Below are 18827 nucleotides of genomic sequence, written 5' to 3'. Positions count from 1 at the left end.
GCACATAGGGGTTAATAAACAGTGGTCAGCATGGCACAGAGGGGTTAAAAATGGGTCAGCATGGCACAGAGGGGTTAAAAAACAGGGGTCAGCATGGCACAGAGGGGTTAAAAAACAGGGGTCAGCATGGCACAGAGGGGTTAAAAAACGGGTCAGCATGGCACAGTGAGGTTAAAAAACAGGGGTCAGCATGGCACAGAGGGGTTAAAAAACAGGGGTCAGCATGGCACAGAGGGGTTAAAAAACAGGGGTCAGCATGGCACAGAGGGGTTAAAAAATGGGTCAGCATGGCACAGAGGGGTTAAAAAACAGGGGTCAGCATGGCACAGAGGGGTCAAAAAACAGGGGTCAGCATGGCACAGAGGGGTTAAAAAACAGGGTTCAGCATGGCACAGTGGGGTTAAAAAACAGGGGTCAGCATGGCACAAAGAGGTTAAAAAACAGGGGTCAGCATGACACATAGGGGTTAAAAAACAGGGTTCAGGATGGCACAGAGGGGTTAAAAAACAGGGGTCAGCATGGCACAGAAGGGTTAAAAAATGGGTCAGCATGGCACAGAGGGGTTAAAAAACAGGGTTCAGGATGGCACAGAGGGGTTAAAAAACAGGGGTCAGCATGGCACAGAGGGGTTAAAAAATGGGTCAGCATGGCACAGAGGGGTTAAAAAACAGGGGTCAGCATGGCACAGAGGGGTTAAAAAACAGGGGTCAGCATGGCACAGAGGGGTTAAAAAACAGGGTTCAGCATGGCACAGTGGGGTTAAAAAACAGGGGTCAGCATGGCACAAAGAGGTTAAAAAACAGGGGTCAGCATGACACATAGGGGTTAAAAAACAGGGTTCAGGATGGCACAGAGGGGTTAAAAAACAGGGGTCAGCATGGCACAGAGGGGTTAAAAAATGGGTCAGCACGGCACAGAGGGGTTAAAAAACAGGGGTCAGCATGGCACAGAGGGGTTAAAAAACAGGGGTCAGCATGGCACAGAGGGGTTAAAAAACAGGGTTCAGCATGGCACAGTGGGGTTAAAAAACAGGGGTCAGCATGGCACAAAGGGGTTAAAAAACAGGGGTCAGCATGACACATAGGGGTTAAAAAACAGGGGTCAGCATGGCACAGAGGGGTTAAAAGACAGGGGCAGCATGGCACAGTGGGGTTCAAAAGGGGGGGAGGCATGGCACAGTGGGATTGAAAAAGGGGGGGGCAGCATAGTATAGTGTGATGAAGGGGAGCCAGGTGAAGGGGGCAAAAGCAGCATGGAGGGCGCAGTGTGATCATAAGGCATGGCGATGATGAAGGGGCACATGCGCTCAGTATGCATCCCTTAATGGCTCAGGCCCTATATCTCTATATTCTTCAGGTATCTATAGGTGAGTATCTGTTTGAGGAGTGAAGGTAGAATAGGAGAACTTATGGTTACTTAGAAGGATTGAAATCGAAAGTTTGAGAAACTGAAAACTGTACAGAGACAAGAAAATGTAAGTCAGACTACAGGAAGATAATGTAATGATGTTGGTAGTAATAGATATTTAATAAAAGAATGCTAAAATCTCAAGTTGTGACAGAGGTTCATTAAAAGAAAGGAAGTAAGCCATACAAAGAAATCATCAAGGATGAGTGGCATAGAGCTGTAAATACCCCCTCCCCCCCAAAGAGCCACAGGTAAAGTAAAGTGAATAAAGGAGGTTCCAAGGAGGAAAATGAGTGATGGGGAGGTGACAGATTTTTATATCTGCACTGTGGAGACAAAAGGATCAAGTAGCATTCTTTGTAGCCACCATGACTAGGTGTATGGAGAAAATATAGCTTACTATAAAATAAGGCAGCAGACATAAAACAATGTACAATACATTTATAGGACACTGACCAAGCAATGCAGAGGGCACATGAGAAAGGAATATTAGCTTGGGAAAAGAGAAGGACAGTAGCAAGGTATTCAGAGATGTAACAAGTGTAGGGTACCAAGGCCAGATGCAGGGATTTTGTGTAATCTGCGATCAGGGAGATTTGCCCAAGATAATACTTAATATTTGACAAATGAGGAGTGCTTGTAATTATTTCTCTTTTAAATTACTTTCATTTTTTTCTCATAATCACCTGTTCTAATTTCAGAAAATGGGACACCCTGCTCTTAAACATTTTTATTCTTGTCATAATGGCTTAGGCTCATACTTGCCTACTCTCACGGAATGTCCCAGAATGAAAACTCCTGAATTTTGGATCATTCTCTTGAATCCATAGCAAAGCAGGCCTATCTCCTGGATCCCACCAACTTCTTGGTGAAGTGGGAGGGGCAGGGGCCTCAATGACATTTTGACCCTAAGCCCTGCAGCTTGATGACTCGAGCGTGGAATTTTAGCCGCAGGGTGTTTGGGGAATAAATTATGCAGTTTGTACCGCCACATGTTCTCTGCACCTGCCCTCCCCTGGTGAAAGTATGCAAAGGCTATAGTACCCTATATAAACATGTTGATGCTGCAACAATTGTTTTTGTAATAATATAAAAAAAAGTATTTTATTAATGAATTCAGAAACACCAAAGGACTATATAGGTCCTAAGAATACATTATATTGTAAAAGTATGAAGATAAGTGTCCTAAAAATGGTGGACTATTACTCTTGGCTTCCATTCCTGGTGAAGTGTCTGGGAGTGTTTGATTTTCCTACCGGGCTCTCAATCACTACAAATCATCAACCTGAAATGTATCACTGGGATGTGCCGTAATAGATTACCGGAGAATCTAGGGGAGTAATCAATGCCTCCATTCCCCTCAAAAACAGTTCACTATTACAAGTGATCTAACATTGAACCCCATTTAGTTCCCCTGACACCAAAGATTAAATCAAATGTGTTTCCCCTAAAAAAAAATCAAATATTCTGCATGACATATATGTCTTAATCTCATGCAGTAATAAGTGAATTTCACACAGAATGAGTATTCCTCTAGGCCCCAGGGCCAAATAAAAAGGTGCTATCGCTTTTGTCTGCCCACCACATTTTTTGCCTGTTAGACTGAAACAGCTTGTGCAGACAGCAAAACAATAAACAATGATATGTCTCATGGAGTTTAAATGCAACGTATCATGCTGGTATTAAAAGCAAAACTGTATTTGAAAGAGCAAGATATATTAACCCTGTTTGACTTTGGTTTGGTATGCTAGTTCCATAAAGTATTGGTGCCACCTGCTGGTAGCTCGTTCATATGTTGTAGGCTTTCGATTCATCTTTCTTTACCAAGCAAAAAAACTGCTATGAAAAAAATAATATATAGCTACGAAAGATTATTAGATACAAATTAGCAATCTTACAGTATATAGTATAATTAAACCTATATAAGCATATAATTTTATTAGCCTATACACAGTGATCAACGCAGGGGTGTATACTGTGGTTAGCCATGCTGCCACTTCTCCTACTGCCTTCATTGTAAAACTATCAAATTCCCTTCACTTACATTCCCATTAGATTTTTCATACCGTCACTTCTAAATTTCCACTTTGACCAGTGCCTATACATTATTTTTACATTTGATTAGGGTTTTAAAAGTAAAATAGGTTTGAATGTTGTACAGTAACATTATGATGTTAGCAAACTGTCACAAGGAAACAAGAGTAGCTCAGTTAGGCTGGGTACACACTATACAAAATTTTTCCCGATGTGATATCCTTAACAGTTTTACCAACACTTAAAAAAAAAAAAAAAGTCCAGATCAGCATGCCAATTCATGTGTACACACTAAACACATTTTACACAATTTACCTTCAGATCTGTGCTCTTCATCTGTCATAAACATTGGCTGAAAAGACTCCGCACACTCCATAGAGATCTATGGACACTGCCGGTTGTGAGTGCATACACACTGCAGAATTGGAACTACATTGTTTCATCTTTGAACAACATTTTTAGTCCTGTTTAAAAATCAATTGAAACGATACGATGTGTTTTGGAACGATAATCATTCATCGTTGCAGTGTACACACTAATGTGATATCAAACCGAACGGTTGTTTATCGTTTGATTGGCCTGATAATCCGCTGAAAGCACTGTAGTGTGTACCCAGCATTAGACATTGAACCATCTGAATAGACCAGATTACATTAGGTAAAGTGAATGAAGAAGTAAATGGGGTCAGGTAGAAAGAAAAACAGAATTTAAAGATCTCCCAGGAAAGTTGATGTGACAACATATTATGCATTGCTTTCCAATCAGACACATAATTGTTTACTAACTCACATAAGTCTATGCCCCAGAGAAGCTTAGAATATAATTCCCTACTATACATATACAAACATACACAATTTAGGAGAAGCCAAATAAATTAGAGCACTAGGAGGAAACATGAGGTAAAGATGGAAAGCGAACAGGAAGAGAATGTGTTTGACATGTAGTCAAGGCTTACATGTGGGGTGGGACCCCATGGCTTAAGTACAGTCCAGGACTGGATGGGAAGAGCAAGAGCCATGTTTAGTGTGACAGTATCAGGTATCATCTCATATTTTTTATATATTTCTTCATTGGGTGGTCAGACATATGGAGATTTCTCCAATCTTCTCAGAGATTTTCTCTCAGGTTTCAATTGACAAAAATAAAAATCCAAATTCCTATCCCAGCTATCCATGTAGACTACCAGCTGGAACATAAATTCTTACTACTTCTGAACACAGGGTCTAGAAGATGTGGGGCCTCAAGAGAAGAATTTCTCCCAGAGAGGAATTGGTGGGTGTAAATTAGGTCAGACAAAATCCATGATTTAAACAGAAAGGTGTTCAGTTCTAATCTAAAACTAAAGAGCACTCTATAAGAAGTTCCTGGGTTCATAATCTTGTGTTTCAGTGCATGCGTATTCTAGAAGGATAAGAGATGCCGTGATGTTAGATGAGAAGAGGAAAACTCTTGCTGTGACCCTGGGATAGAAAAGAAGTTTCTGAAGTGAAAAGGTTAAAGGAAATAATTCTCAATAGCAAATAAAGGATTGAGAGTACTTCATTTAACTTGCTAGCCACATATCTGATCGATATTTGGTATAGCTAGGTGCCTCTGAGAGCTAGGTTTGGTAAGAATATCTTGTTTCATTGAGGGTCCTCTTGGATTCCAAATTAATAACATTAGGTTTCTCTCTAAATTCTTTGCCACATCTCCAGGAAAGCAACCTGGAAGACTATGAAAGAGGGTTTTGTGGTCTGCTTCCAGCTGCAGTACAGCATCTTTCCTGTGGATGCTGCTGTGCTTATTCCAGATCCTACCTGCAAGGGTTTAACCTCTCTTCATTGGAATTGGATCCTATTCACCTGTGTCTGGCCTTTATAAGACTGCCTGTTCCAGCAAACTGGGCCAGTTCATCATTTATCACTGCTGCTGGTTTCTGTGAAACTCTTGTGTTCTGGTCCTGTTTGTAAATACAAAGGTCAAGAATGAGCGCTAATGTATCTCCAAACAGCAGCCCGAGCTACACAAAAGGAGCCACCAACTCCCTAAATAGACAATATATAACAGAAAAGTGTAACTCACGGCGCTAGAGGGATCACATACAATGGAATGCCAGCATCCGTGGATAGCTGTAACACATAAAATAATACACACATAGAGCAGTATAGTCCCAACAGATGGATAGGTGTCTAAAGTGCCTTTAGATGATTAGTCCCTCTTCCAATTGTGATCTATGTGGCCAACTGATGTAAATAACCACGTGACGGGATCCCCGCAGGGTGAGAGCTTACAAGATACTTTCTTTAGGCACAGCACATCAAAACCCATCTGGTGGTGAATCCAAGATTATCTTCCACAAAGAACTCCAACGATGTAGGATATATATGCAGAAAAAAGATCATAGCATAATACCATTTTATTTAAAATTATTAAAACAATACACAAATTCTGATGTGCTTCTAGGAGCGTACCCCAATAAAAGATTCAGATAGCATATCGAATGAGAATAGGAGTGGGTTTACCCGATGTCCGTCTGCTCCCAAACAGCAACAGTGAATCCTGGGGTAGTCCTGAAGCGAGTCTTCCTAATTACCCAACGCATTTCGAATATAAAATATTCTTTGTCAAGACAAGATTGTGGATCAACCAGTATTTCCTGCTCCAGTGGCTAAATCTGGTAATCCAGTCTCCTTGTACCTGCACCTCATCTACTATACCTGGACATCAGTATTTCCTGCTCCAGTAGCTAAACATAAACATGGCTATCCTAATATCCTGTGCCTGCAGTCATCCTATTTGTGACTTGTCTCATGCTTCCCAGCTAACCTGGTAATTCAGCTGTCCTGTACCTGCTACTCCTATGGATTTGTGCTTGCTATTTAACCATTGACTGCACTCAGTTTTACCTGTGTAATCTCTGTTTATAGTAAAGACACTTTTGTTTCAAGTATAACTACTGTGGAATTCATATTGGGAATCCTGACAGTGGGATTGTTGGCAACAATGTCATCTTGGCTGCAGCAATCCTATCACATCAAGTGCCATATTCAATTAGCCGCAGAGTGCCTCCGGAACAGTCGTGAAGACAAACCGCGGCGATGTAACATCCCGACTAACTGAATATGCCCCTAAGAGACTGTACTTTTGCCATGTTCTCATGTCAAAAGACCAAAAGGATATAATTTAGTTACGTTATGGTGCAGTATCAACTAGAGAACCATGTAGATGAAAGCCTCAGTCAGCAAGCAAAACTTACACTTTAGCTCAAGGAACTCTACCCTCTTGGAAGAGAATGAGCACTTTCAATAATTTCAGCAATAGATCTTATATCCTGATATCACCTGAAAATCTGTAGTTTCGGGAGTTATATTTAAGAGGAAATCATGAAAATAATCACATTGTTCGTCCCACCATCACTCATCTAATGTACGGATGATGCTTGATAAAGTTCACAATGGGTTAAGGGACAAGGCAAAGAACAGGGAGAATAAGGGCTTGTCATGTGTAATTAAGCCTACTGTTAGTTTGGGAAGTATCTAAGTGGACTACATGGGGCCAATTCAATTCAGACGCGTTAGCCTGCGCACTTACTGTTAGTACGGTAAAAGTGCACAGTATTACCGGTAGTATGGTAATTTTAAAGTTGATTTTTGCTTGCATCTCTCAGGGCTGCAAGTAAAAATCCGGGTTAAAATTACTGTATTAAAGCTAATACTACTAACACTGTGTTAATCCTAGACTAATTGAATCTGCCCCCATGAATGAGATTTGGGTAATTTGGTCAGAATAAATCTTAGTGATTCCATTCATAAAGAAGGAAGTTCAAATTCTCATAGAGCTTGAAATGTAAAGTCAATTTTATGTACTCAAAACAACATGCCTGGCTCTTGGGAGGTTCGAGAGAACAGGCATATACTGCTAACTTTACAAGTATTTTATGAGAAATGTTTACAAGAAAAAAACATCACTTTGTCTAAATGGAATTTTTAAAGAGGCTAAGCGATTTGCGATAGTTTTTGCAAAGAACCTGAGATTGTAATTTAAAAATGAGAATATAACTCCCACAATCAGGCCATCTTTACCTACCCACAAGATCAGCAAAATAAGTTCTGTTTGCATTGCTCTTGTAGGAGGATCTCCTTGTTTAAATGATTATAAAAGATTAACTGGGTGTGGAGCTAGTACATCTTCATAGTGTTTGCAGGCTGCAGGTAGATGCAGTAAACTGGCCATAATAGTTCTGCATCTGATAGGAATATTTTCCCTTTTGAGGATTGCTTATGCCAAATTAAATAGTTGGCGGGCCTGGGCCAAAAGCAAAGGTAGTTTGACTGCAACAGAAGCTGGGTAATAACCTGGTAATGTAGGTTGAGAAGGCAATTGCCAAGGCCCAATAGAATGTTGCTGCTTGGGAAAGCAGTTTAGGGAGGGAAGGACCAGTAGGGTGAAAATATTAAAAGCTGCTGTTTAGCAATTGTAGTATGGGAGAGGTGCTGGATCTCCTTCTGTATGCGGATATCTTCATCAGCGTCCACTCCATTCCATAAATATGTTATATATATATATATATATATATATATATATATATATATATATATATATTGTGCAGGAAGTGATTGTTTTTAATTAGCCTACTCTGAACAAGAGAGATAAATCCAGGACAACAAACCTTCAAAATATGTATTATCATTTTCTGCATGTCACTATTTGCAGCACACAAGTGCATTTCTGACTGAATCACTCATTTGAACATTACACATCTCAGGTGGTAGAGGGTGTGAAATAGCAAAACTCATGTCGGTACCTGTGTTACCATGACAACTAAGTAACTAAGTCAATAGGAAATATAAGAAATATCTTGCAGCAGACAAGAGCTCAATGTAACAGCACAATTAATACAAATCTGTCTGTTTGTTCTATCATTTGATTCTTAAACATTCTAAACATTCTGATAGAATGAATAAAGCTGTTGGTGAATTTAACCAAAAACGATGATACATGTTGGGTTGTACAGCCGCTGTCATGTGGTACTTGAATGGAGTCCATGCAGTATTTCTTTTCTTTTTATCTGTGATACCTATAACAGCAGCCATTTGTCAACATATTCCATTTGGAAGTTAACAGTGAAAAATAGCATGTGAGTGAGACTTATGTTCTACCGGTTCCAGTACCATGTCAACTCTGAGTCACACTAGCGCTTACTGTCACAATATTGCAATCTAAGCTCTCATGAGAAGTGCCCACCTTCATCAACCTTGTCTGTATTTGTTCTGCTTTTACGTGCATTGTATTTTGCATGATTTGTAACTGATTGTTTTGCGGTGCCTTACAATTAAACTATGATAATTATGATGATATAACTTGAAAGTCAAACAGTGAAGCAGGTCACTTTCTGCTTTGTAATTAATTTCATTTTAGTATCTATATACTTTTTTTTAGGTAACACTTGGGTTTTATATGCAAGACTTTACTAATTATATAATATGTTTTATAAATTTTGTTTCATCCTTGGCATATGCCCCATAGTTGTTGCAAATTAGTCAGCAGTAGATCAAAATAGCTTGTCCCATCTCATCCCAGAGATGCTTGACTGGGTTGAGATCCGTTAAATTGGGGGCGGGAGGGGCAATACATTAATCTTAAATCAATGTCATGCTCCTGGACCCACTCCTGGACTTTCCTAGCTTTGCTAAAAAAAAAAAGCTCATTGGCAGATGTGTAACTGGTACTATGAAGACATGCAGAATGTGGGATTTGGGTGAGTTTCCATGCTCCTTGTATGACAAAGATATGATGGACAGATGTGTGCTGTGATATACTTCCTTTTGCACCACTGTTGTACTGCACTGTTAGCTGACTGAACGTACCACCTCGATACTCTGTACAGGTCATGTATGCATTTTTATCAATAACTGCCATGGGCTGGATTCTATTGAGATGGTGACCTGTCTTGATACACCATGACAATTGTCTTCAGTCAATATAGTATACAGTAGTTTGTTTTTGCTGTTTCTGATAAGGGGAAGGAAACTCAACTTATGAACAAATGTACAGTGGAAAGGCAGGGTAATAAGGAACATTGCATTTAAACTCAAAGGGCCTGATTCATTAAGGAACTTAGGCAAGAAATTTTGTACTTAAGTCTCCTGGACAAAAGCATGTTAAAATTCAAGGGGTGAAAATTAGTTTTCTATTTTGGACATAAGTTAAATACTGGCTGTTTTTTCATGTAGCACACAAAATAATAAACTAATTTACACCCCTTGCATTGCAACATGGTTTTGTCCAGAAAACCAAAGTAAGAAAACTTACTCAAATTCTTACCTAAGTTCCTTAATGAATCAGGCCCAATGTTTCACATACAGAAAATGTAATTTTATCTAAATACAAAAACATACATTTTGTATAAGTTCTAGAAAAATCTTTAAGTCTGTATGTTGTATTCATTTATATTAATTAACTAAACTGTATTACTTGTTGATATGTCAGGATAGACGTGTTCAGAAAATTAATGCTACAAGGTGGTCATGGAAATATAAATTTTTAAATTATTGCAGACCAGTCAGTCTGAAACATGTTGACCACTGCCCATTGTGACATCAACTACACACCTCCAGTGACACAGAAAGCCATTGTGAGCACGTTACTTCTCAACCATTTAGGTGATATCAGCATCAATGGGTGGTAGGTATACATACACTGCTGTGCTCTGACACATGATGGAATTTTATGAGCATTTATTCTTTGATGTTTTCTGAGTCTGATGCATTTGCAACAAATAATGCACTACATTTCCTCTCTTCTGTTTGTAACAAGCACAAGTGGACAAACACACACAGGAAGCAGTATCTGTGTTAACAGAGATATAAGGATAAAGCTACATTTGATAACTGAAATTATTTAACACTATAATTATGTTTATCTGTGTGACCTTATATGAAGAGTACTTTGAATAAGACAACATTTACTGTTTAGCCCTATTTGTTGTAATACTTTTTAATTGATTTCCCAGCAATAGTGTATGAACAAAATAGTCTTAAAGACAACCCGTTTTATTCAGCAGGTGGATCTTGGCAACAAATTATAATTTCATTTTTTTACTATATTTTAATTATGAAAGGTAAATACATTCCACAATGATGTACTTTGTTTTTAAATTGGTAATATTTCAACAAAATGTCTGTTTACAATTTATCAGTGTTACGTCTTGGCCTCTATATGGCACTCGTTTTCACCATGTTTTTTTTGGCTTCTCTTGTTTTCAGTCATCACTGACTACTCCTACTAGAACCTCTTGGCCAAGCCAGCCAGTGACCAAATATATTAACTGCATATCAATGTGGCATCCACAGTTGTATGAGGGAAATTTCTCCTACCAATAGGCTCTTTCTCTGGCACCTTGAATCATTCACACATCTTGGGCAATATGTAGATGCTGCAGTACCTCTTTGCTGGATGCTGTAGCTCAATCCTTCCTGACTGCTTACTGTGGCTCAGGATTGCTAGCTAGATGGCATTGTGATGACTCAGAAATGTTGGACTCAATGTAGAAAGGTATTAAAGTGTGAGCTGTTAATCTGGGGGAGCTCTGTGAACCCCTCAAGCGGGTTTAATAGGTGCCAAAACGCAGAGCTGTAACTTAGATTTCTAGCGCCCTGGGAGAGAAAAACAAATGCCACCCCCCTTGCCCACAATTTTAATCAAATTAACCTAAAATATTCCTAAATTGCGCCCCCCTTCAGCATTGTGCCCTGGGCGGTCGCCCCTGTCGCACAGCCCTAGTTACGGCCCTGCCAAAACGCTCTCCTCCCTAACTGAGTGACTTCAAACTCATGCAAGCTAAATTAGGTAAATACTGATTATATTTTGAGCCTCCAGGGAAAGTGACATCTGCCAACAACCTTTACTCAAAGGTGGAAATACTGGGATACTACTAACTCATCAACAGTGCATCAATACAAGGTAGATGCAGTTACATCATTCAAGCAGTGGTCTACACAAAACTAGGTTGATTTGTCATTTTTGGGGACCAACAGAGTGATGGTAACTGGGTAACACCTAACTCCAGCATCTCCTGTAGCTCCCTGTGTATACACCTCCCAGCCTCTATGAGACCAGGTGAGTTGGTTACCTAATTGTCCTATGCTCACCAGTTTGTACATGCTACAATACCAAGGACGTTTCATACTGAACAACTCCTCAGAAGATGGCGGCTTTGACTCCAGCTGCCCCCTCTGAGTAGTTTGCATACACAAACCACTTCTATACCACCTTTACCTTTGGCATTTGTGAGGTGGCCAGGGAGTGGGTCATGGTTCCTACATTGGTAAGCAGAAAACTGCTGCAACCAGCTTTGCACAATCCTGGTATGCCATGAGCATGTTTGTAGGGTAGGCGCATTGCTGCCTGCCATATCTTTTACATAATACTACATATTTGGTGTCACTCAGGTGTTTTGATACCATGTATGGTCTGGCTAAGGCAGCTTTCCTAAAAATTCTGGTTCAGACATCCTGATTGTACCAATTCTTCTACTTGGTTTTTCAAGTAGGTTGGGCTTCACTAGCCCCATGAGCCACGTTAACTGGTCTCTGAGCCACGCTAACTGGTCTCTGGGCCACATTAAATATTTCAAAAGGAAAGTATTTTGTGTCGCCAGCTTTCCCTCCCAAAACTACAGGAATATGTGTAGGAGTTCAAGAATCTACTGCAATTTAGCAACTCATGGGTTAAGAAACCAGGAGATTCCTGTGGTTCCTCCCAATAAGCAAACGGGAAGTGTGGCAGGCAGAGTCTTCCCCTTCTGATGTCACAAATGCCCATATCATCTGTTTCAGAGTCCCACTGACATGCTTGCACAGTACATTAATAGGTGGGCAGTAAGTGATAGTACTGAGCTGTCTCATTACAAAGACAATGGACTCATGGACTGGAGACAATGGAGCAGTTCACTTGTGTGTTCCTTGATCAGTTAGGATCTCATTGAGGAACCCTATACCACTAAACACTCGCAACAAGATGCAACCTCTTCTGTAGTTATCGCAGACAGAGGGTACCAGGTGGCGTAATCCACCACAGTTTTGATTTATCTTTTTTCCCAATCTACAGGGAATGGGCAGGGCACTAACTGGGTCCATAGCACTGAAAAAAGTTACTAAAGGGAAGCTAGAGCATTGGGGCTCCAAACTGCTGGCCAGCATCACAGAGCTTACAGAGGAGCCATTTCCATCCCACAAACTGTTCTGTGTCTAAGATTCAATGTATGGTGTCTGCCTTGGTGTCTGGTGAGAGGGATTTTGTGGGTAACTGATATTTGCTCCTGAAAGCCTTATAGCATAGTTGGATATGCTCCCAGAAAGGTATATCCCTTTCTACCTTGCTGACTAACCTGTGTACCAGCCTTACAAAGATGGATCAGGAAGCTGAGCTTCCCAGAACTCTCTCCTGTAGCCCTCATTCTCGTCTAGCTCAGGGCATTATATTGGGGGTTCTATCACCCTGACATTACAAGGATCAGTCATGTGGGGTTAGTAACTGATATTGTAGTTATGTCTGTGCTCTTCACTACTAATTGCAGAAGCTGTCTCTCTACTAGGGACAGGAGCATACCCTGGCCATCCAACAAAACTGGACTAAGAGCAAAAGACACTCCCTGTACTGCCTTGAGAACATTGTCTCTTCAGAGGTAAGGGTCTGGCGGGTGTTACAGCTTGTGTCAGTGTGAAGGTTCCTCCTTAAGACCCTACCACTTGACTCCACATCCCTCATCCAAGATCATTTCCACATCTGTTTGGAGGCCATCAATGACTGCAATATTCCTGACCTCTTGCTCACTCCCCAATCGAGAAATACCTACCCATGGATACTTCTTGCCGGTGGTGTGACCTTACAATACAGCAGTAGGGTCTATAAAAAGGAGGCTTACCCTAGTAATTTAGGCTCCAGTGTCTCTCAGTCCTTCTCTTCACAGGTGTACCAGGACTGGCTGCAAGCGAGTCCACATATTTTGTCTCTATCACATTCACAAAAGTGACACGCTGCACTGGATTGCTGACTTAATTGCTACTCTCCATTGCATTACCTGAAGTGGCATTATGTTTCTTCCCCTCCAATAATCATACAAGCAATCCACAATCCCAGACAAATTTTGCTAGCAGGAATCTGGTGTGCTTGGCTGTTGGACACATCCTCAGGATTCCATTTTTTGCAAAGTCATAGCACTCTCTATCTGCCTGGGAGTCCGTTGGTCTCTGATAACTAGCAGGCATTGAATGGAGCAGTAGCTTGCACCTGAGTATGTGAATACTTGCTTGGGCGGGGAGTGGGGGCTATAAGTAATAGAAGGGCTTGTACTGTCCTTTGATGCTGACTGCTATCAGACCGGAGCTATTGGCCATTGGTCTATTTCCCCTTCCCAGGTCTCCATCCATGTATTTCACCATGAATTGCTGCAGCTGATTATAGAAACATAGAATGTGACGGCAGATAAGAACCGCTTGGCCAGTCTGCCCATTGTTTTATTAACCTATAGTAACCTCAAACCTTATTTGATCCTTTATTCTTTAGAAGGATATTCTTTTGTCTATCCCAAGCATGTTTAAACTGCTCTACTGTATTAGCATCTACCACCTCTGATGGGAGTCTATTCCACTTATCCACTACCCTTTCTGTGAAGTAATTTTTCTTCAAATTTCCTCTGAACCTACTTCTCTCCAGTTTCAGTGCATGTCCTCGTGTTCTAGTACTTTGCTTCCTTTGAAGAATGTTTCCCACCAGTACCTTGTTCAAACCCTTATTGGAAGCTTTTCATGAGGGATGTGGTTGCCTGTGACTGGAACTTTTTCTGTATGCCTTCCTAGGTTATAGGATAACATTTTAGGAGAGCCCAATTATGACATCATAGTGAAGCCCAGTGTACATAGTCCAGTGTGAAGAGATATTTCACAGACCCTCTTTAGCAAATCATGAAGTCTGCAGATCATCTCAAACACATGCAAATGATCATCAATGTCCCCAATACCATCCTCAAATTTGGGAAAGTGTAGGTTCCTAAACCTGGATACAGTGGCTGTTAATTGATTACTTGGTGCATCTTCCCGAGGCAAATCAGCACCTTGCTGAGACTCCTCCTGGTACCACAGTGGTGGGGTGACAGGGTAACAGTAAAATATTAGAAAAGCATAAGTACTTTTGTGGAACTACATGTGCTACCAATGCCTGGCAGCCATTGCATGCTGGAGTGTGAAACTACAAGCGCCAGCATACTCTGGGAGACATGGCCCACTAGAACATAAAGTTTCACAAAACTAAAAACATTTTCTTAAAAACCTGAGAGTAAAAACAGGTCTGTGAATGAATGAACTTAATTGACCTTGATTGGTCGAAAAACAGGAGAGAAGAAAGAAGATTCCTTATGGATTTAGGTGACTAATAATGTGATAAACAAGAGATTTGGGTATTTCAATTTAAATTACATAAAGTTTGGTGTCTGTGTGTTTGTTAATATTGAATACTATTAGGTACTTTGTGAAACTACATGTTCCAGCAGGCCATGGATATAAGGGCATGATAATGCTTGTAGTTCCATTATCCATAAGCTCCAGCATGCTCTGGCAGCAATGGGTATGCTGGTGCTTAAAGGTCTACAAGCGCCAGCATGCAAATGTAGCCAATAACTGTGCTGAGACTCCTAGTTTCACAAAGAGTACAATTTCAGATATTTCACTATTACCCTGGTACCCACCGCCCCCAGGGGTGCCAGGATGATCTCCTGCGCTATTCAGCCAGGACTGGTTTGCTTTTGGGAAAGAGGGGCAGTAACTTTTTTATGAGCCCTGTGCTGACAAGGCTTTGCCTGTTTTCATGACAAGAGAAGGTGGCCCACAATGTGTTTTTCATTTATTTAAAAAATGTTTTAAATTAATTTAAACCTATTTTACATCAAGGTTTAGCAGTGGTGTATCTAGTGGCCTAAATAGGCCATGTCTGCAGGTGGCATACTACATTTACGTCATGCCCTTACTAAATGTAGCTTGTTATTGAACGCCTCTTTTTTGCCTCTCCAGGTGTAGAGGGCCACAAGTGGAAGTTACGTGGTCCTCAGAAATATGCTTTGTTTTACTGCGCCTGTGCACCGAAACAAAGCAGATTTGAGCGGCCTGCAGCTAGACTTACTTACATTCAAATTTTAAACAGGCCCTATATTTGAAATCACAAACAGTTTGGGAAAAAGCCACACTATCTCCCATCACTGGCACAAAATATGCATGGTAAAACAGTACGCCAGTCTGACATTTGTTCTCAATCCCTACCACAGAGAGATGACTTGTATGTCCCTTGAACACCACTTATGACAAAAAAATGGCCAGCAACAGTGGTTAGTATGACAAAGCCAAATGCGTACGATTGACCTAACCCAGGCGAATATGTTGCCAATACAGAGCTGGATATATCTTGATATGTGTGTGGTTCTGTATATGGGCTGAAATACATTATTTGTGTGTGCGTTTTTAAAAAAAATAAATTTATGCCCATTTTGCGACCTACTGTGCATCAGCCCCTATATGAGAAGTATTATATCTTCTGTTCTTGAATGATTTACCAGGGATGGTTATGAGAATCGGGTAAGTGTTGCTGTCAAAGTAAATAGTCATAATAAATATGTTACTATTAAATAGCGTTTAAAGAACAACTACTGATAATGTTACCAATGTCTGAAACAAACAAAAATAGACAGGAAATGGAAAGTGTGGAAATATACAGAGTGTATTACAACAAGAACCAAGTGCTTTCACAACTGCTGTTGTCTTCTTTGCACATCACATATGCAACAGCATGTAATCAATTCTAACTCAGTGTATCACTCAGAATCATGCAGAATGTAATTAGCAACCATATGTATTATGACTTAGTTATGAACTAGCGGAAAAACACATTTTTTTAGTGTGATGTGCAATTGTAAAAAAATTTTCATTTTTCAATTCTAGTGATATGCCAAAGTATTCTACTCATATTCTAAGTAAACAATTTATCAAAATAACATTACTGCGTATCCCTCAGTGTAGCTGTGACTTGTCTTCATTCCTCAGCCTTGTGCCCTGAGGCTACTTAAAAAAAACTGTTGAGATTTTGAGTACAAGGCACTGCAGATCAGTAATGTATTAACTATGTGTGTCCATACAAGCTGTGACAGCAAAATGTAGCCATACATACAACTCTCAGTTACTACCAAACTACAGTACACAAGTATACTGATGATAACATGGCATGAACTCGTTCTTTGTCCCTTGCAGTGAAAATACACTTATAAGTAATCAATAAATGCTGCTAAAGCGGAAGCAACGGCACGAACAGCATATATCTCGTTCTGTACTTACCGGTTTAGTTTGAGAGCAAATGCCCTTCTTTCTGCGCTGGACAGTGATGCCATGGTGTGTCTGCTGTGAGTGTGGCACGATCGGGGCAGTTGGCACACCGAGCTCCTTCATGCCCCAAGCACTGTCAGAGAGCTGTCACTTTATACTTCCGCACTTCCCCTCCCTGACCGCTGCCACCCTGCCTGCTTGCGACCAATGCAATGAAAACGCTCAACTCCTGTCAACTTGTCTTCTAAGTACAGTCCTTTGATTGTAATCTCCACTTTCTGACCAGGTAGTAAACAGAACGAGTTCCATTAAAATGTTAATGTAAACTTATTTCCGAGTTTTTCGACCAGTAGAATAAAAGATATCCGCAGATGTCAGCAGCTCTTAGTAAACATCATAATGCGTGCCTCATAAAAAAATGAAAGTTGTCCTTTTTCTTCACTGTCCCACGTTGCAAATCGCAGAATTGACTGTTTTCACGCAGCCTTGTTAAGTATAATCTTGCTGAAATGTGACCCCAGAGCTGATAGAAGGTTAAGTAGCTCCAAGTTCTCTTTGAACATGCTCATTTCCCATTCCTGGGTGAATTTATTAGTTTACACTATACAGTTCATTTTGTGGGTGTAGCTTGCTAAAGCACTGTTAAATTAATCCCCTTTTTATGTTTATGAATCACCTGGCAATAGAAGAGTTAAATCACCCCACCACACCACTCATACCATGTGTTAAATGTTACTTCTGCTTTTTTTTTGCAATAACCTAAAGAGGGATAAACTTCTGCAAAATGTTATTCATAGTTAACATATATATATGTGTGTATATATATACAGAGTCAGACAGGGAGGTAATCATTAAAGAAATCATTTGTACTTTAAGTTCTTGAACTTTCACTGTATAATGAGTGACCAGGATGGACTGGTACACGACTAGTTGCCACACAAGTTTCTTAAATACCAAGGTGGTTTGGAAAATATCTGACTGTACTCTGCTGTGTTACCAGATTAGTTTTATCTTTGCTTCCCTGTCTTCCTGGGTGTGTAGTGTGCATTCATCAAGAAAAAAACCTCTAAAAATACCTTTGGTGTCTTGGCAGCAAATACTTGTATGTTGATACAAGTTTTTTTTACCAGACCTTTGCAATTTCAAGAAGGTTTAGCTACATTTATACAGCATAAGTAAAGATTATACAGGAAGCTGCTCTAAAAATGTTACTTTATTTATAATAGTGCAGTTCTGCTGCTGTTTTAACATTCAGGTGTAAACTAGTACATTTTGTTATGGTATAGTTAACCAATTATGGCACAGACGTGCAAAGCTGGCCAATAGATGTTTTATTTAGCATTATTTTAATACGTTTTATACTTTAAGAAAAAAGTATTATATTTTATCTAAACCCACATCCTCCTCTTCATGTTTTATACTGCCTGGAATTATGGCTCTACCAGTTGCAGTTCTTACACGTTATTGGACAATTGACCAATACTGACCAATTTATTATATCCAACCACACCACTGATCCACCAAACCAAATGCCCATTTTACATAGAAAACATCCCTTAACCTGCTATACAGCCATAACATTTGATGGAATTAAATATTTACTTGACAAATATGGCAATTTAAATAAAACCTATTAGGGGGTAAATTTATCAAGCTGCAGGTGGAGATGTTGCCTATAGCAACCAATCAGATTATAGCTGTTATTTTGTAGAATGTACTAAATAAATGATAACTAGAATCTGATTGGTTGTTATAGGCAACATCTCCACTTTTCACAGCTGCAACTTGATAAATATACCCCTAAATGTCCCCTTGCTTTCCACAGTTAACTGAAACACTAATGTGGCACAGAGGTGTAGTTCTTATGAAGAAATCAGGAAAAATCTGTTTTAAGTAACTTGAACAGGAGGCCAAAAAGTAATATAGAAATTTGTCTTCTGTGCAATGATAAAACACAGTGTTCAAAGAACAAAACCATTTCAGTAAACAAGCAATACTATTGCAAAAGCAAGAGTAATAGTGCTAAGCCACTATAGTTCA

At 40.0% G+C, this 18827-nt stretch overlaps 1 protein-coding gene across 5 annotated transcripts in view; it reads right to left on the bottom strand.

Moving 5' to 3' along the window:
• DOCK8 (dedicator of cytokinesis 8) overlaps positions 1 to 17428 on the bottom strand; it is a 149805-nt gene extending 132377 nt beyond the window's left edge. For 2 of the 5 annotated variants that reach the window (XM_075208596.1, XM_075208606.1), the window contains exon 1: positions 16800 to 17426. In XM_075208596.1, coding sequence (XP_075064697.1) covers positions 16800 to 16852 — 53 coding nt within the window. In that variant the 5' untranslated portion in view covers positions 16853 to 17426. Of the gene's footprint in view, positions 1 to 16799 lie in introns of all 5 variants that reach the window. The other 3 variants (XM_075208578.1, XM_075208587.1, XM_075208617.1) reach the window with 2 other exon arrangements.
• Between the last annotated feature and the right edge of the window lie 1399 nt (positions 17429 to 18827).

The sequence above is a fragment of the Mixophyes fleayi genome, chromosome 1, assembly GCF_038048845.1.
Source record: "Mixophyes fleayi isolate aMixFle1 chromosome 1, aMixFle1.hap1, whole genome shotgun sequence".
Taxonomy (NCBI): Eukaryota; Metazoa; Chordata; class Amphibia; order Anura; family Limnodynastidae; genus Mixophyes; species Mixophyes fleayi.
Note: the sequence above shows the minus strand (reverse complement) of the source record. Positions and strands in the feature narration are given on the sequence as shown.